This window comes from Gopherus evgoodei, chromosome 3, assembly GCF_007399415.2.
Source record: "Gopherus evgoodei ecotype Sinaloan lineage chromosome 3, rGopEvg1_v1.p, whole genome shotgun sequence".
Taxonomy (NCBI): Eukaryota; Metazoa; Chordata; order Testudines; family Testudinidae; genus Gopherus; species Gopherus evgoodei.
Genome location: NC_044324.1, coordinates 154,425,792 through 154,446,331, shown reverse-complemented (window position 1 = coordinate 154,446,331; position 20,540 = coordinate 154,425,792). Strand labels below are relative to the sequence as shown.

At 39.6% G+C, this 20,540-nt stretch overlaps 1 protein-coding gene across 5 annotated transcripts in view; it reads right to left on the bottom strand.

Annotated features, from left to right (window-relative positions):
• SPAST (spastin) overlaps positions 1-20,540 on the bottom strand; it is a 56,449-nt gene that overhangs the window by 16,609 nt on the left and 19,300 nt on the right. For all 5 annotated transcript variants that reach the window (XM_030557054.1, XM_030557053.1, XM_030557052.1 and 2 more), the window contains 8 exons: positions 14,149-14,342; positions 12,951-13,084; positions 12,501-12,594; positions 6,067-6,141; positions 2,480-2,551; positions 1,818-1,893; positions 1,067-1,158; positions 77-156 (listed from right to left, as the gene is read on the bottom strand). In XM_030557054.1, the coding sequence (XP_030412914.1) occupies positions 77-156; positions 1,067-1,158; positions 1,818-1,893; positions 2,480-2,551; positions 6,067-6,141; positions 12,501-12,594; positions 12,951-13,084; positions 14,149-14,342 (817 nt within the window). The remainder of the gene's footprint in view (positions 1-76; positions 157-1,066; positions 1,159-1,817; positions 1,894-2,479; positions 2,552-6,066; positions 6,142-12,500; positions 12,595-12,950; positions 13,085-14,148; positions 14,343-20,540) is intronic.

Sequence of the window (20,540 nt, the reverse complement as noted above, 5' to 3'; positions counted from 1 at the left end):
CATATGGGTAGAGACAGCCCTGAATTTAAGTACAACTGTCCTTGAATACATCTTAAAAGGGGCATAATTTAGGTACCTGAGAACAGCATCATCCAGCTCCTGTGGCCTGTTAGTTGCCCCCATTACAAGTATTCTGTCCTCTCCGGAAGACTGTACCTATAACGTTGTAAAGCAAGATTAACGTAAATTGAAAACTAAGAAACAATGCAATAAACTGTAAAAACATCAAAGTGCACTGACTGGATGTTGATACTAAAATGTTCATGTTTGTGTGTGCGTTGGCTTTATGTTATCCACATTATTTTCTGCCTAGTTTGTGTTAAAAAAAACAAACACACACAAAAACTATTTAAACGCCATCTCAGTTTTCCATAGCAGCATCTGGTGGCCAAAATAAGTGCCATGATTCGCAATTAGAACATATGGTCCTGGAGAATTTTGATACTGCGAGTGCTCAAAATTAAAAAGTAAACTGACTTACTTTACTATCTTTAATGTTTTAAACAAAGTCAAATTTTACTGCCACTCAGGGCAGTGAAACTACACTGAAACCTATAGAGGAGAGGAAAATTGAAATGTAGGTCTAAAACAACTCAGGGACTTCTATAATAGATCAGACCAATGATCAATCTAGTCTAGTCTAGTCCCCTGACTGATAGTGGCCAGTGCCAAATATTTCAAAGGAAGATGCAAGAAAATGTAAGTAGATAATTATGCAATAGCCTTCCTCCTGCCCAAGAAATGAATTCCTTCCCTCATAGCTTCTCTGCCGTTACTCCCACCACTTACCCATCTTTTCTTCCCAAACCATGAAATACTGCAGTCCACCCACAGCACCTCCCCAAGTCTCTATCATCATCCTCCCTGCTCAGAGACTGAACTGGGCAAAAGGAAGAAGATGTTTGCTAAGAAATATTTTTATTGCTGTTCAAGAAAATAAAAGGAGAGGATTTTTAATGGGTGGACCATAACCCCATGAAGGTATCATTAGCAGCTTTCATTGGCACCCATCACTGTATTAACTAATTTAAGTAACAACCAACAATACTGTAATACTGATACTTACGCCATCAAATTCTATTAAAAATTCTGTTTTTAGACGCCTACTAGCATCATGTTCACCTTCTCTTCTTTCGCATAAAAGGCTATCAACTTCATCTAAAAAGAAAAAAAGTCTTGGTTTTAAAGTTTCAGCCAGTCAGATAGCTAAATATCAAGGTTTTAATTCAACTAATATTTTGCTAGTGTGTGGCTCCAATAAAAGAGGTCTTATCTTTATTCTTCAGGAGGCAGACAAACTTTGCCAAAGTTTAAAAAATGTATTTGTATAGGTGTTAAAAGTGCAAGGCCCAGTGACATCAGTAAAGGATCACCAATTTGACATCATCTGACAGGACAGGAATATTGTATGCATTCTGTCATCTGTGCGTAATAAACCCCAAGTTTCCAAATAGGATGAGAAAATAAATGCAAAACATTTTCATAGCTCTGTACTGCAGGTCATACACAAAAATGCACTAAAATAGAATCTTTGCATGCAAGGTTATCATAGGACAATTCTTTTGTTAATTAAGCTTTTCCTAGGTTACTGGATACTAGGGCAGAATGTGGAACATGCTCAAGTGAAACATACTCCCCAAATGAAATACCAATTAAGGAGCAGGTAGTCACTGATGCAGAGAGATCCCCTTATCTTGTTATGTCTTGCATTATTACTGGGACAAGTGAGCCTCAAACAGAGAGCACTTTAGTTTAAAAATATTTTATTTTGCAAAAATATATATACAGATGTTAATAGCCAAACATTAAGGTCTTACCTATAAAAATTATAGATGGCTGAAGTTCTCTGGCTACTGCAAAAAGAGCACGCACTAGTTTCTCCCCCTCACCTACCTAAACAGGTCAAGCATTTTTCAAAACAAATATTACAAAAAGTCAATAAGCAACTGTTCAGAAACACAAGCTTTGCATGACCCATTCCCATACCATAGATAAGCAAACCACTAATTCAGCACTAAGTGGTGACGCACACTGCCTTTTTTCCCCTCACACACAGAAAAATATGAAAACTTCACTAATGATTCTGGCTGGACATATTAAAGGAGTGTAACGAGTTAGGCGCCTAAATCACAATGAAATTCAAAGCAAGTTGGGCTCTCTTGAAAATCACAGCCTTTATATTTAAATAAAAATATTTCCAAGGGAGTGCAGGAGTTTGCTCAATAATGAGGGGACAATTTTGGAAACTACTATTTTGTTTTTGTTAGTATCAAATGCATTGTACTGAAAAGTGTATTATCTGCGGACACGTGGAGGGTTTTGGCTTAACAAGGTTAACGGACTAAGGCAGCACCCGCCCACGGCATAGGATGCCCCTTCATCATAAATATCAACGTATTAGCCCTACAAGTCTGTCAGACAGTCAAGATCCTAATGTATTAGCATTAAGAAACCAAAACCATTAGCAACTATTACTTACATATTTTGAAGTTAGGCTTGCAGCACTTATGTTAAAGAAGGTTGCATTCGATTCTGCAGCAACTGCTTTGGCCTGAAAAACAGTAAATCCCTTCTTAATGGTAGGCAAGTTGAAGAGCTCCACTGCATTTTAGGATTTAAAATAAACTTGACAAGACAATAAGTATATTATATGAAGAAAAACAGAATATGATGCAACATAACTTAGCTAAACCAGGATCTTGTATAGGATCTAAAAATCAGTATGCCTCATGAACAATTTGTGAATCTCTGATAAATCAGTTAAGTAGTCATAAATACTACTAGAGGGAAACTTGACAGCTTAGGTAATACATATATTGGTTGCTCAAATTGGTACTATTCCTAGAGAATTAGGATTGTTTTTGCCCAGTTTCTTCGAGATGTTATAAGATGAAACTTTAACTAGATGATTCAGTAACTAAAACCAAACTAAAGCATATGTACTAAGGCAGGGGTCTCCAACCTTTTTAAGCACAAGATCACTTTTCCAATTTAAGTGCAACCCAGGATCTACCTCAAAGAAAATGTAGAAATCACACAAACTCAAACACCCTTGCCCCGCCCCTTCCAAGGCCATGCCCCTATCCCTTATCCAAGGCCCTGCACTGCTCAGTCTATTCCCCCTCCCTCTCTCCCCCCACCCTCACTCACTTTCACCAGGCTGGAAAAGGGATTAGGGTGCAGGAGGAGGTTTGGGGTGTGGTCTCTGGGAGGGAGTTTGGGTGCAAGAGAGGGCTCAGGGCTGGGGCAAGAGGTTGGGGTGCAGGAGGGGGCAGCTCCAGGAGGGGGCTCAAGCAGGAGACTGGGGTGCAGGAGGGGATGTGGGGTGCTGGGTCTGGGAGGAGGCTCAGGCAGTGGGTTGGGGTGCAGGCTCTGAGAGAAGGCTGGGGCAGGGGGTTGAGGTGCCGGAGGGTCTGTGGGGTGCAGGCTCTGGTAAAGGGTTGGGATGCAAGGGGCTCAGGGCTGGGGGCTGGGGTGCTGGAGGGAGTTCAGGGCTGTGGCAAGGGTGTGAGAGGGGTCCAGGCCCCAGCCAGGTGTCGCTTAACTCAGGCAGCTCCTAGGGAGCAGTGCAGCATGGCTAAGGCAGGCTCCCTTCCTGCCCTGGCCCCAGAATGCTCCCAGAAGCGGTTGGCATGTCCAACAGCAGCTCCTGGGGGGGGGGAGGGGCAAGGGGTCTCTACACACTGCCCTCACCTGCAGGCACTGCCACTGCAGCTCCTGCTGGCTGGGAATGGAGAACCATGGCCAATAGGAGCTGCGAGGTGGTGCCTGCAGGCAAGGGCAACATGCAAAGACCCCTTGCCTCGCCTCCTTCCAGGAGCAGCGTGGGGTCAGGGCAGGCAGGGAGCCTGCCTTAGCTCCACTGCGCTACCGCACCATTAGTGGCTGATCTCATGGTTTGGCTGCAGAAGGGTTGGCAACTTTAGACTGAGATAAACTGTCAGAGGATCCACAATTGACCAGTTGATCGCGATCTACCAGTTGGTGACCACTGCACTAAGGTATAATTTCCTGAAGAAAGGGAAGTTGGAGACAGCCTTCCAAGGGGAGCAGTGGAGGCAAAAGACGTACCTGGCTTCAAGACAAAGCTTGATAAGTTTATGGAGGGGATGGTATGATGGGATAGTCTAATTTTGGCAATTAATTGATCTTTGACTATTAGCGGTAAATATGCCAAATGGCCTGTGATGGGATGTTAGATAGGGTGGGATCGGAGTTACTACAGAGAATTCTTTCCTGGGTGTCTGTCTGGTGAGTCTTGCCCACATGCTCAGGGTTTAGCTTATTGCCATATTTGGGGTTGGTAAGGAATTTTCCTCCAGGGCAGATTGGCAGAGGCCCTGTGGGTTTTTCGCCTTCCTCTGCAGCGTGGGGCACAGGTCACTTGCTGGAGGATTCTCTACACCTTGAAGTCTTTAAACCACGATTTTGAGGACTTCAGTAGCTCTGACATAGGTTAAGGGTTTGATACAGGAATGGGTGGGTGAGATTCTGTGGCCTACATTGTGCAGGAGGTCAGACTAGATGATCATAATGGTCCCTTCTGATCTTAAAGTCTATGATTCTATGAGTCCTAGTTAGAGGAATTGTTTTGTGACAGTTTGTGCATCTAGACATTTCAGAAACTGATGCACTACAAGCATGTATCAACTCTTGTGATTCATTCAGGACACATAAGTCACTCTACTTGAAAGAGCACGAAGAAACTTTAGTCAGGCAACGTTTCTCTGAAGCTTCTACACAGACCACTTTTGGATAGGTGCTAGTTGGACAAATGGTCTAATCCACCATCGCAATTCAAATCTGTTGTACTCAGAAAATATACTAAGAGTGTGCAATTGTCATGACTAACTCAATTTAGCCTTTACACCTTTAAGAAGTACAGATACCCATATATTTAATTTTTAACTCATTTGGGATATTAATTGGATGAAGTTTCACTAGTTTATTTTAAATTACATTTTTCTCTCACCTACGTAGCAAGAGAAGCAATCTTCAGAGGAAAACTATGAAGGGGAGAAAAGCCACTTCTCAGTGAACGTTCCCAGTAAGGGAAGTGGCGAGGAGAGGGAGACCATCTTCCTTCCTTCCCTCCTATCAGTTGTACTTTCATCATACAGAGATAAAAGGAAGACTTATGACCAGGAAACTGAAGTATTACACCTGGTCAGTACAGAGCCAGTCTCTATATTTTATTCCATGGAATGCATTAGTCAAACATTGAGTTAGTGGTTGAGAATTCGTTTTTATATACAATTTTAAAATTTAGTTCAGTGGCCAACTGAATATTATGCTAAGCAGACTGCCTCGTTCTTAGGCATAAAAAAAATTACATATTGCTTTCATTTAAAAAAGTGAATCTAGGATCTTAAGATGAAAGTTATACATTTTAATCTTCATTTTAAAATATATTTTATTTTTAGAATAAAATTCTGTTCTATATTTATAATAGAGTAGGCTTTTTTTTAATACACAGATTTTATCAAATTAAATTATATAAGATATGATCTCATGGTAGAAAATTTTAATAGGTGTAGTCCAGTAGGATAGCATTGCTTCTGGAGTAGTGGTCATTTAAATCAACCTGTCATTTATGGATTTTTTTCCATTCTTATACAACAGTGTTAAATTACAGTCTTAAAAAATCTGAAACATCAGAAAATTCAGGAGTAAAGGTTCCACATTTGTTAGCTCAGCCACGTTGCATATGCAAGAAATGTAATAGTATACAGTTTACGTTAGACAATAATACCCACCAAATACATTTCCCAATCTCATTCACTGCATATTATTCAGCCCCTGCGCTGAATGAGGTAGGTCATTCAGTACACAAAAGCTCACTTTCTTCAGTGAAAGGAATTTCTTAGAAAGAAATTAGTTACTTGTAAACGACATCTATTAAACAAAAATACAGAACTGTTACTAAATAGCACTGGATCACAACAGTGCAATTTAGGAGATCCCTGTGGAGGATTTCTCAATTTCACAGACAAGAAAAAACACAAAAATTTCTAAGAATAGCTTATATCTAGAGTTCCACCAAGTAAGGCATAGTAATTTTCTCACCAACATAGTCTTCCCATTTCCTGGTGGTCCAAACAGCAGCAATCCACGTGGAGGAGCTCTAAGTCCTGTAAATAACTGAGAGAGATACTGCATTAGAGTAAACGCCTTTGCAGGGTTACAAATATTGCAACTAAGCATGAGATTCTATTAAAAAAAATCAGTAGTTTTCTAGAATATAGCATTTTAGTTCCTTAAATATTATTTCTCCATTTTCCATAATGAAACATACTGTACTCAGTAAAATATTTCAGGGCTCACTACAATCCTGAAGATATGATAAAAAGACATCCTTTCTTAAAAGATAGAGACTTCATGGTGAACAAGACAAAAATTACAAAACAAGGTATGAAAAAAGTTAAGCCAAAGTACAATTGTGCTTTGGAAAATATAAAAACAAAAATGTAGAAATAGTTACAGCTAACACATACACAAACCCCACCAAGGTCCCTTTAACTTGTGAATGCTGGACCTGGAGCCAGGGAGGGGCAGGCCAGGGCTGGGGGCACCCTGGATGGATGCTCTTACCATGGGCTGGACTCCAGCTGCTAGTCCTGGCCAGGCTGGAGAGGAATGGGGACTCTCTCTTTCCCTGCACCGGCTGCTCCTGAGGCCAGGTCACACCCACCTCTGGGAACCTCCCCTGACTGCAGGAAGCTCTGCAGCTGCTGGCCAGGAACCCAGCTCTGAAGGCAGTGCTGCTACCAGCAAGCAGTTCAGAAGTAAGGGTGGCAGTACCATGACCCCCTAAAATAGCTTTGTAACCCTTTCCCCCTCCTCCCCACACATCTGCTTTTGGGTTGGGACCCCCATGGTTACAACACCAAGAAATTTCAGATTTAAGTATCAAACTGTGAAATGTAAGAGATTTAGAGATTCAATGATTATTGGAATTCCTATAAATTTTTATTAACCCTTAAAACTCAGAACAACTTCCCTAATTTACACTGACTAAGTTATTTTGCCTCTGGTTAAGGAGAAAGGAGAAAAGAAACTACATACTTAGAATTTCTTGTGCCATATTCAAGCTTGCAGAAATTAGTAGTTTTAAACACTTAACCCAAACACTCAGTATTCTCTGGCTGAGTTTAAGCCAGACATGGTCAGAAATTTTGTGGTGCTCGGAGAGCTACCAGCCTATGAGGTATTGCCATCCTCCCTACCATGGTTCAAGAGTGGTAGGCAGGGATGTGAAGTTGGGCCTACTGACTGGGGCATTAACACCTCCAGAGGGAGGGCGAGATGCTGGTTTCTCAAATGAACATTTAAGAAGAAAGTTTCAAGGTTTTGGTCCTTGCACGTAGAGGGGTTAGTGAAGTGAGTGGACAGAAAGAGGAAATTTGCATATGAAGTCATGGATGAAAACAAAGAATGGACTGGTATTGGAAAAGCTGTGAGGAGCAAAGGGTGAGACTAAAATCCTTTTCTAGAAAGCGTCAGCAACGCATGCCACAGGGGCATAATTTGTAAAGTGCGCTAACATGCTGTACTTTAAGTGCCCTGTGTAGACTCTGCTAGGTACTTAGTTTGCGTTTACATTTACATTAACGAGAACTAGTTACCCTTCAGAACGCATCAACACGGTCTACATGGCAGTTAGAGCACAACACATTAGAATGCTCTGCAAATGACACCCCTTTGCCGTGCTATAGACAAGCCCCAAGAGAATAAGGGAGTGGAGAGGAGGACAAAACAGGAAAGATTTAGAATAACAGAGGGATAAACAAGGGGTCAGGCAACCCAAGAATGGGAGACTAGAAAGAAAACCTTTTTTTCTTTGCTCTGGTTTCCAGTTAAGAAAGATCCTAACAGAAATAGAGCCTCATTGGTCACAAACATGAAAAAGTGCCTCAGGCTATATTTACACTGAATTTCAGGGAATTCCCCCACTACAGATCTCACATCGGCTCTTCCACTGGTTGGAGTGCTAGTGTAGATTAACTTCAGGTATTTTTACCAGCATATTTAAACTGTTTGCTCAAAATTAAAAAAAAATTAAAAAAAAATAAATAAAAAATACTAGCAGCCCGTCTGTATTATCATCTCTTCTGTTGCTAGCACTGGTAAAGCTGTACCTACGTTACATTAGCGTGTGTAGGTAGAGAAGGACTTAAATCATTTAATATAACAAAAATAAGAAAAAAAGTTGAGAGGCAAGGTCAGTGTTGCTATTTCTTAATATTACTTTTTGAAGACTACTATTAATTCAGAAAAAACACAAAACCTTAAGCACATTGAGCTTCCTCTCCTGAACAAGCTGTGCTGAATAGCTCACTATTACCATTTTGTATCAACCGCCATTACAGCTCTTTTTTCACCTGCCACTCTTATTAAAAATTATTTCAGTAGGTGGGTCTACAGTTCCTGTACTTGCTGAAAATGGAATTGAACTGGGAGATACAGTCTGTTAACAGCTAAGGTGACTGTGGCCTTAACCCCATTTTTCACTGATACCAGAACAAATTGTTTGATGGAGACATTTGAAAGTTTAGGGAAGCTGCAGCTACATGGTCAAAAGAGAGTTCTTGTCTCAGTTCTTGCTGGCTCCTATCATTAACAATTTACGTTTTAGAAGGACTACAGATACACATAATCTGTTCAATTTCTTATAACATGCTAAATAAAATCCTAAAATCCATTCCAAGGCCTGCTAGCATTAAGAATCACCAATTAACCAACCTGGCCTTACTCTTACCCTCTTCTTCACAAGATCTAATTTACCCTCCAAAGACACCTCTAAAAACTTAATCATTTGTTTGAAACTGCTGCCCTTGTAACAAAATAGCCTCAGATTGGAGCCTATCTTTTGAAAGAATGATCAAAGACTTCAAACCAAGTTCATATGGGTGGGAGTAATGGAGAGTGCCAAACTAAATGCCTGGCTGACTCCTCAGCGAATACGGAACCTTACACTATCCCAATTCTGCTTTTTAGCCCAATGGCTGCTGCTAGAGAGGGAATGGCTTGAGCCCTTGTCTCCCTATAGCTCTTATAGTAAAGGTAGGTCTTCAATGCAGTGTTAAATCAGGAAACTGGCACTCAAGTTAGCCTGGCCCAGGTTTGAGTAGCTAAACTGCAATGCCATATCCGGAGTTGTTGTGTCTTCACTGGTGCTATACTTACCCAAGTGTGATGCTAAGACTTTTGGGAGCATAGCCCATCATTGTTTGTGCTACAGTAAGCTAAACTGCTCCTTCACAATGACATACTTGTAGGAAAACTTATCTGTCCTTCTGGGCACTAAGGGGTAAGTAACAGGAGGACAATCAGTACTCAAATCATTTATTCTGCATCCTCACAGCAAAACTGTTGAGTTACTATCCTGAGTAAAAGCAACATGCAAGCTCCAGTCTCTACCCTCAGCCAGGCCTGCTAGCCTGGATTTAAAGCATCAAACTTAAGTGAGAGGCTATGGTGTGTGAATAGAAGGGGACTGGTGAAGACAGAGGATGTTGTAGCTGCAGCTTCATAACCAGGTTGGGAAGGTAAGCAGAAGACTTAAGTTTTGAACTCCAAGTCCAAGTCATTTGAAGCCCTATGAAATTCTCCCCTCCATGCCCTCAAAATATCCAGAAGAATTAAAGCACTGAACACACCTTTTCACCTCTGCCAGGGTATACAACCCCATCCACCCTAGGGCACTGCTGGACTCCACCACACCAGCTATCCACAAATCTGTACCATTTGGACTGATCCCCCTCCATCCTAGATTTCTATTTGTAGCTTTGGGGTTTTTTTGCTGTCACAACGTTCAATAAATTCTTTAAAATTGATACCTTAATTAACCTGTTACAACCTATTAATATGCTTTCCAAAAGCTATTAAGTTTTTAGTCTTAGTTTGCTACATCATTTAGTACTTTGATATAAATAGGAATACAATCAAAATGGGGAGGGGGAGCTTTCTATCTCTACTTAATCTGCCAATTTAATGCCATCCTACAGCCTTAGAAAGTCTGTTCCATCTCTGAAATGGCCCTCTGAACACACAATTCTCTCTCTACCATCCCTTTCTAAAGCAATAGGTTTCACAAGAAATATCCAACCATTTTTAATCCACATTATTTTTCTCTGCCTAGTCCCAATCTTCAGTTAATTAGTAAAGAACATTCAGTTCTTTTGTCCTTCAAGTGTCCTTCCATCATTTGCATTCTTAATTTGAGCTATTCATTGCTTTGATTTCCAACTGTGATTTTGGTTGAATTACGTGCATTTCATCTGCAGAAACATGTGGCACCCATCTACTAAATGCATGGGCCAATTTTTTTTTTTTTAATGCTAGTCCTAATTTATACTCTAACGCATCAAGTCTGGTCTTAAGTGTGAATTCCTCCTTTAAAGATCAGCAACAATTCACTTAGTCTGTTCTCCTTTTCCATTACCTTTATATACTGACCTCCCCTACCCATTGCAGCCTCTATTTCCTCTCAACTTTGATGACCACTCTGAATCATGTGCCAGTATACGAGTCAATGTCACCTACAACAAAACATTTTCACACACTGAATTCAAGCTTTCCTAACTCTGTTGTTCCTACAGCTCTTGTGCCCTTCCAGCTATCGTTACAGCCTCATCTCCCTTATTTGCCTCTTCTCTCCACATTCTGCCCAAACACTGTTCAGCTCCTTCCTCTTGCTTTCCTTCCCACTCATGTCAGTGTTTTTTACCCATTTAATCTATCCACTCTAAAACTACATGCCATCATACAGTATCACATCAGCCAGCTTTCCATTCCCGCCGCTCAGGGAGCACAACTCATGCAGCTATTCCTCCCTACACCAATCACCAGCATTCCATCTTTGCAGAGCAAATTTTCTCTCATTAGTGGACCTCATACCCACTTATTTCATCTCTTCTTGCCTCCCCATTCTAGTTTTCAATGTTACTTCTCTTAAACAGCTTTATACTTAGCAAAAGTGACCCAACTCTGTTCACAGTCACCACTGTCAGGCAAACATACCCCCAACATTCTCAACCCTCCCCAGCACCCATTGTCAACTACAGCCCCACTTCTAGTTTACCCCTCAGCAAAACAATGGAGAAAAAGAGTGGAGCAAAACATTCATATCTTCAATCATTTCACTGTTCACAGCATCTTTGATTTGTTTCTGTCTGGCTTCTGCCTGATCCATAGCAATGAAGTCCTCTTTAGGGTGATCAGTGAGTCCTGAACTCAAACCATGACTCCCTCATATTATTTATCCTCTAGCTTCATTGCAGCATTTGATACGGTTGACGGCCTGATTCTCTTAGAATGTTTCAAGCCCCCATGATATACTGGTGTATCCGGCCACTGCTTGACTGTCACTGGTGTGTAGTCTGCCTTGGAAGCTAGACCACTTTTGTGTTCCACAAGATCCAACTCTTTGCACAGTTCAGATGTAACTACCACCAACTGTAATGATGTACAGTGCTTTTCAGTCTCTCATTAACACTTTCCTATTCATCCTCAACAGAACACTTTGTTCCACAAAAATGCTCTCAAGACACCAGTCATCCTACTTTGCAGGTAAAACACTCAACTGTGTATCCAGCTGATTCATCTTCATGCAACTTCACCCTAGTATCTCTACGAAGAAAAAGCAATCAGGCAGTTGAGGTCCAAAATTCATTTTCAAAATGTTTACTTTTACATTAATGAATGCCAATAATATTTTGCTTGAATTCTTTCCTTCACTTACCTAATTCTGGCCTCGACCACTTACTACATCTGTACATAGTTAGCTCTTTGCTATTGCCAGGGCCGGCTCCAGGCCCCAGCGCGCCAAGCACGTGCTTGGGACAGCATGCTGCGGGGGGCGCTCTGCCGGTTGCTGGAAGGGCGGCAGGCAGCTCCGGTGGACCTCCAGCAGGCGTGCCTGCGGACGGTCCGCTGGTCCTGCAGCTCCGGTGGAGCATCCGCAGACATGCCTGCGGGAGGTCCACTGGAGCCGCAGGACCACCAGACCCCTTGGACCACCAGACCCCCTGCAGGGAAGCCTGCAGGAGATCCACCGAAGCCGCAGGACCGGCGAGTGGCAGAGCGCCCCCCCACACACACACACGGTGTGCCGCCGTGCTTGGGGCAGCGAAATTGCTAGAGCCGGCCCTGGCTATTGCCACATTGCATTAGTTCTGAAACAGCCTGCTCCCTCGCTAACTTCCCATCGTTTTTTCAAACTATGACTATTTCTAGACTAGTGTTTATTACCACCAACCCTTCCTTCTCGCATTTTCAGGACATTTCATACCACTGGTTATATAAACTGTGAAAGTTACAATTTCTAATGGCTGTTTTTGAAAGGTGGGGGGGTATAGCAAAATTTTCTTTTTTTGCTATTCTTTACTGTTCCTTTTCAGTATATCATAAGAATTTTTTTGTTTTTACAATGACATCACTAACATATTTATTGGATGCTGGAAGTGAGTGAAACAGGATAAAAATACTCAGTTGCTTACCTCAGGTCTAAGGGAGGGAAGGATAACAATTTCTTGCAGTGCTTGTTTAGCCAGCTCTTGCCCAGCTATGTCGTCAAATTTGACAGCTGGTCCACTAACAAAGAAATGGAATATCAATTAGCCTAACAATGGGATACTTTTTTTTTAAACCACACACTGCAGCAGACTGATTTCATGCATTTAACCATTTTTAAAGAACCAATTAGAAGCTAATTCATTCTATTGCACATTTTGCTATCTCTAGGCACTTATTCATTCTCAAGACTAGTTAGCTCACTGTCAACATGAAAATAAAATTTCAAAAGATAGTACATTTCCTAAGTTTGATAAAACTACTAACTGGTTTTGATTCCTTCCCCAAGAAGAAATGTACTAGTTTTTCATTCAAAATACAATCCCAACAGAATTATTTGACTTCTGGATACAAACAATTTTTTGTGTCTGACTTACTTGTCAACAATTTCATTCAGAATTAGATTAGCAAGATTACTATCAACATTTCTAAATATCTTCAGGTCTTTCTTTTTTCGAGCAGCAGTTGTAGGAGTAGAAGGCTTGTTTGTTCGGCTATTTTTTGAAGTAGCCTTAAGAGAAGACACAAAATCAGTTCACACTTCTCAAATACAGTTTTTAAAGGCATACTGTTAATAAAATTGTTGATATAGGTCACAATTTCAGTTGTAAAACTTAGCATGTTAAAAAGTGCCAGACATTTTGATATAGGTGTCACGGGCCAGCCAAATGTATCCACTATGCTTGAGTATCTGAACTTGCAGCTGTAATTATTTTTTCTAAAATTGAAGTTAAATACTAATTTTTAGAAAATAGGGATTAGTAAATATTCTATTTAGATTCACTTTCCATATGAATACTGACATTCTTCCCAGTGTGTATTCAAAAAGACCATAAAATGACCAATAGTGGAGAGTCCCAAACTTTCACTAAGTCAAGACCCACCCTTGTAATGCTTTGGCAATGGGTCCCCTTCCCTCATCCCTTCACATCATGCTAGCACAGAAGCCATCATCAGATTTCTAATCCGGTTTTCTGTCTCTTGTCCTTTTCTTCCTGTTCTCTAATCTTTGTTTTCCTTTCTAATTATTTCATTTTGTCTTACAGGCATAGACCTTTTACTACTATACTTCATGTGCAGTTTATGTAATTGGCCTTCTTTAAGCATGACCACTAGGGCTAAGAAACAAGATATTGTATCTGTATGATTTATGGGGAACAGGGAAAAAAAAGAGTCGTCGTCTAGGGCTCTGGAGTAAAATTATTTCCATGTATCTTTTAGCTCTAGTGGGTAATAAGTTTTAAAATACCATCTGAGCACAAAGAAACTCCTTTTAATTCAATTAAAAACAATCTTGGCTTAAAGATAAAGTATGATTTGGAGTTTGGGGGGGAGGGGGGTTGTTTTGTTTCTTTTATAAATAAGTTTTGGAACTGAAATCAAGCCCAAAAAGTTTAAGACCAAAAATTTAGTTTTTAAAATATCATAAGCAACTGAACATGTGCATTTAGTAATCTCATCCTAAACTGAAATATTGCTAATGTGAGGTTAGGCTACATTTAGTAAAACTAGAGCTTGGCATGGGTTTTGTATTAAGGGCCCCAATAACTGCTGGAGTTTTCATCTCTGGTATACCTTGTGTGTCGAAGCTGCAGGATTGACTCCCTGTCTAGATACAGAGAAAGTTGATATCCCACTATAACTAGGGGTTCTATGAGGACCAGAAAGGCCTGTAGATCCAGTTTTTGCAACTGCAACAGTCTTTGAACGAGGAAGGGAGTTACTCGTGTGCGTTAATGGATCCTTCTTTTTTGGAACAGCTCCACATTCTACAAAGCAAAAAGGAAAGCCAATGTTGTCATGACAGCATATTAAACACAGCATAGTGTTAATAAAATTGTGTATACATATCACAATCTCAGTTATAAAATTTAGCATGTTAAAATAGTCTACCTGAAGTCAGAGTTATTCTAACTTGCTGACAAAGACCATTCACTTTTTTTCTTTTTCTTTTTTTTTAAGTAGTAAAAAAGCCTAATCTTTCAGGATGCCATAAAAACCACTTGCTTTTTGCTTAAGTTTAACCCTTAGTTTTAAAAGGTTACTTTGAAAATCTATTCTAGTTAGCGGTCTTTAAAAAAAAAAAGTTTTTAACAAATATTTGATAAACAATATCCCTCTTCCACTATCTCAAGGGAATATTACAGGGAAGATACCGATCATAAGGATTCAAACATTTCAGGAGTAGAAAATTGCTGTAATAATCAAAAAGTTGCCAACTCTTAAATTGCCAGGTCCAAAGCATCCCTCTCTCTAAGAAAAGTAATGCCCACAGCATTGTGCTTAAGAAGTTAACAATAATTGAATAAGCACATTCAACATATAAAGTGTAGTTTTCTAATTCTATTATTCAGGTGGTCATATTTTCATTTCCCACTAAAATTAAGGTAGTTGAGATTTATAAAAACTTCCAACCATAAACAAGTTGGAATCTCTGAAGGGCCAAGAATGAAGAAATTAAGAGTTTAGTTTTCTCATACAACAAACAGCTTTAAGGCAGCCTCCATGCCTACCATACACCTAACAGAGATACAGGTCCATCTTAAACTAGTGAGTACAAATAATGCAATACATCCGATGCTTGCTCTGGCTTTCCTCCATAGGTAAGTAAGAAGGTCTCAGTTTTGGTCACTGACACAGTCATCTGCGGCCAGTACATACACAGATGCTAAGAGGGGTATATGGCTTGTATCTGTAGGGTCAATAAAGTAAGTACACTAGGGTAGCCAGTCTGTACACGTAAATTGTACAGGGGAAAATGAGATTCTCAGGCTCAGGATTGGTGGATGTTGGATGGCAAGATATAGCATCTATGGTTCTGTAGCAAGTAACTGGACTGGAGGAGGGTTGGATTTACGGTCAATGCACAGCATTAGTTTCCACATCAGCATATACAGTGAAGGAAGGCAAAATTGGGTTTTGTAGCCTGTAATGGTTGGTTGATTAACTTCAGCTACAAGTTTACCAATTTTCAAATATTTTTATTTGGTTTATTTTTAAACTTCAAGATTGTAATGTTTGGTTTAAACATACACATTTTCAACTTCAACAGGAAAGAATTTCCTGAAAGAAACTAAACTTCTGAAATGTTTTTTAATTTCTTCCCAGAACATATCTGTCTTCTAGAGAAAGCACTTTCAGAATGCAAGAAACATTGTATTTTCAAAGAGATATATAAAAATGTCAAGCAGGAATATTTCAGTAAAGCAGAAGCATTAGGTTTAATAGTGTCCATTATTCATCTTAACTTTGGAAGGGCTACTGAATTTTTCTATCACATTTATAAATTCCTCATACAAATTTTATCTAGAAGTAAGCTCAAGGGAGGAACTTTGTGGCACCTAGCTGTCAGCGAGACAAACCTTACATGAACTATAGGTGTTGCCTGAACAGCCTTCCTGCACCGGAGATCCAATCTTTTACAAGTTACAGAAGGTCAGCAGTGGTTAGTGAAAATACTGCCAGGACACCTCGCAAGCAACATCTAAGGACCTTGAAAAATCCTAAGGGCTTTACCATAGTGATTAGGCAAGTCTTTTGAACTGGAGATATTTGGTCCAGGCATTTATAAGTTGGAGATGTGTTAAGCTTCCAAAAACGTTGGAACCAGAATTAAGTTGCTAAACGTGAACTATGAGAAGATATGCTTGCATAATTGCTAAGTTTCTTGAGCCAAAACTCTTTGGCTTAAAAGTTCACAAACTCCACAGGCTATAGTTACAGAGTTATAAACTCAGAGCCTTAACTTTAAAAAGTATGGACTCCTGAACTGGCACTGAAGTCTGAGTATCCGTGAACTGATTATTTGTAGCAGGTTACTTCAAAATTAGCTACCCGACATTATAAAAAAACCACTATACTATACTGTGTTATATTACAGGAAGGGAAAAAAACAAATCTGATTTGTTATTTAAGATAACTAATTTGAGGTAGATTAAAAAATAACCATTAGAAGTCTTCTAAAAGTGAAGCCTATTTTCCACCTTGACTCAAACACCTTACCCAATGACCAAACTTTCCAAACCTCTCCCCAGCAAAAAGATCAGATTGTCACAATTTTAAGTAGAAATGGCAGATGAGGAGGACTAGAGCAGAGGGAATGGCGCATAAAATTGGAACCATCACTCGATCTACTTTTGTCTCCAGAAAACCACAAGCTCCTCAGGTTCACATTTTTTATACAGTACCTTTCATGCCATCACTCAGGACATTAAGAAGTCCAAAAGTAATTTTCTGTACCTATTAATTCCACATTTTCAACCCAGCATTAAAGCAGCTAGCCAGCTTAAATAAGAAGAGTCGTGCAGTTGCAGCAGCCCAGGTTCCATGATGTCAGGTATCCGCTTCAGTGGCTAATCCATGCCACCAGTTTTACTATTGTTATTCAATCTGACTTGATCAAAGCTAGCCTGCTGCAGACACAGCTCTGACTGCAGTGTAGATATTCCTGAAGTGTGAAAATATCACATTTTCAACACAAAATTGGGAAAAAGGGGCTGCCTAAAAATTCAAAGAGTCTATAAAAAAGCAATTTGTTTAGATCTCATAATTTAAGCCAATTTCATGAATTTTTGATTCTTGGGGTTGGCAATACAGTGATATGTATCTTTTGCAGAACAGTACTTCAGTTTCTTGTACTTACCTCTATAAAATATCACATCCTAAACAGATACATTTTGCTGCATACTTGTGAATATTCCTAAAGTCACAAGCAGCTTTTGAAACTAATGTAAGGCTGATTTTTGCTCTATGGTGAAAAGTAATACTTTGCAACCCAAAAAGCTGCATGGATATACTATGTCACATCATCTTTTCACGATGTTAGACAAAGAAATCTCAGCATCTAGAGACGCCTTGGCAAGTTTGAACTTTTTATATCTAAATTTCAAGAATGAGACACCAGATAGCTAGCTTCAATTTGGAACTTGAATCACATCTGTTATATACTGGCCTGGTTAACCCAATTCAGTAATTATGCCAATGGTAAAAAGTCTCCACTCTGCTTTGTTTCTGTATATCCTGGGTTTTGCTACTTGTCTGTTCCTCATACAGCCCTAACACTGAAAATTTAAGTTGTAACAATAAGGGTATAAAGGTCTCTTGCAGTCTATGATATATATCCATCCAGCCCATCAACCCCCAGCCTGAATAAGCAGACAGCCAAATTCTGTCTGAAGATTGCCAAAAAAGCAGTTGCTTTCACCGCAATGAAATGGAGAACAAAGGTACCAGATTCCAAACTACACTGTATGAGGAAGCAGTCTGAATACGATACAAGCTTTTTATACACTCTGCCAATGAAACATGCAGTTGAATTACAAAGCCTGACAATACTAAAAATTGGGGAACAAAAGTAGTATTGGATTAGGAAGATTGGAACAATGTTCAATTTAAAATGTGTTATTCAGCTTTCCTATTAAAAACAGTAATTCACTCATTTGAAAAAAGAATAAACCAACTTTTGTGCTTTTAACAGTTAAAAAAAGATAGTTCTTGAACGGCATGTTTCTGCTTGAAAAGTTTTTTACTAGTGTCAAACCACAGGAAAAGGCATTTTATTCAGATTTAAGATCAGTGAGTCAGCAATTCTAGTGAAACTCTGCTAACAAAATCACGACTATGCAATCTATTTCCATTTTAAAAGAGATCTTAAAGATTGTTTACGTGTACATTTTGATCCACCCATCACACTGGTATCTGGGCACCAAATACAAGACTATCAAATCACTCATAATTATTAGTCCCTTATTCATTTGGAAGAGCTTTCACTGAATAGTCAAGTTCATAATAATATTCCCATTCAGTAAATGCACACTCAGATATTTCAGCAACATCCATTCAAATTAAAAGAAATGTAGGAACTGCTTAATTCCCTGAACTTCTCTTTAAGTAAGTTAAAAATCTACTAAGGCCTGGTCTAGATGTAAAAGTTTTGTCAGAATAGCTATGTCAGTGTGAATTCCCCCACTCCCATCCCTGACTGAAGAAGCTATGCCAGCAAAAGCCCTAGTTTTGCCTATACTGCACCCCCTCACACCCCCAAAAAAGGTCTTTTTTTAAAAAAAAAATCGCTTACTCGGTTTGGGGAACTAGTTTAAGCTATACAAGTAAAAGGTATGTCTCCAATAGGTGTCTTGCCAATATATCTATCTGTATACCTAGACTGACAAACCTTTTCAGGAACAAGCTAAAACCAAAACGCTGAATACCCAAACACTGTACAGGACTTGAACATTGAGTACATCAAGAACAATTGGACAAAGTGAATTTCAGCATAGTTTGAGACCCAGGAGTAAGGCAAAGTGAGTACATTAGGAGTACTGCTATATTCCAATTAAATCGCTATTGAAGCATATATCACATAAGGATTAATATTAAAATAAAACTACAAAGACTTGTTAAAGACTTGTGCCTGCCCTTGCCAGAAGTTACAAAGTAACCTCTACTGCCTCAGTTTTTTATTACAAAGTGTATCTATCACTATGGAACAATTTGGGTAGGTTTGTTGGAATCTAGTCTAAAGACAATAACAGGTACATTAGGTAACTTATTCTCCAGAGGTAAGTTTTGTCACAAGAGTACTCTCTTCTACATTCTAGAGAGGTCCACAGATGCATCTATAAATGACAAGCTGCACAAATAAGAGACAAGACATCAGGTGTCACAATAGTAAAGTGTTTTATAAAAATCCAAGGGACCAAATTTTCAAAATGAAAAGTAGAGACTTCCGAATATACATCTGGGATATTTGGCCTGGGAGGTGAGGGTCAGAAACAGATTCTGCCACAGAGTTTAAAGACTGAATCAGAATAATAACGCTTTGAAAGTAAAACCTTGATGATACAGGCCTGCCAAAGAATAGCCATGAGAAATGCAGACAGCTATTTAGACAGAAGAATGGGCCTTGGAAGGTGTTTGGCTTTAACCCACTGTAATAGCGACAACTGAAAAAAAGCCAGATGTTCTAAAGTCAAAGCATGTTTTAATTAACATTACACTTTTCTTGTTGTAATGGAAGGGTACGTGTAGGAAGGATGTTGGCAGGATGATTAACTGACTAACACTGAACTAAAAACAGCATGTTTACAAGAATGCAGGACAAGACTATAAGCACCACCTTATCCTTACCAACAGAACTTGAAAAATTTACCAGACATCTAGATAGACAGATACAAAGAAAAGGGTGGCATCTCCTCCAGCAAGGTCAAGAAGCAAAAACCTAATGAAAAGCCCAGATACCGGGAAGCAGCAGCACATTTGGATATCTCTCTCTCGGTCTCATTCTATATCCCATTTGGGAATTCTATATTTCAGATCAGCCTGTGAGTAGTAGAGTTCTGATAAATTTGAAGCTTCCCTCTTGCTGCAGAGGGAGAAGTAACTTTATCTTTGTCCCTTCCTACAGCCTCCTAGCTGCTTCCAGGAGTTGGAGGGGCTGGAGAGGAAGAAGAGAAAATTTCTTCGTTACTTTACCCTCCCTTACCTACCCTAGCCTGTTAGTCCATGTCTTGTTACCTGGCGAGGCATTCCATTATCTACCTCTGCCACTGTTCATAGAATGGTCTGAAATACAGAAGAGAGTGTGACTCTTCACTACTTCAGGAATTTCTTTACAAAAGACGCTGAAGAAGTGGGGAGTATGAATCTATATGAATAATCCACTGATCCCAAAATTTGGCAGTGTAACTTTCCCCTTGAGAGTGTTTTTTCTTTAAGTGTAAGTATCCAGCAAGGACATAATTTACCAGTTCAAATCTGTAACAAAACATTTCTCCATTTTCAGCAGCCTTGGGTGAAAAAATATCCATGGATTTTACTTAAACCACGTTGTTCACAGTATGAAAGTTACCTGAGTAGCTGGTGAACGTGAGAGAGATGTATATAAACAGAAATAAGAAAAAGGAAGATCCAATGGCTAGGGGTACTATCCCAGGACTGGGGTGACCTGGGTTCAAGATCCTGTTCCA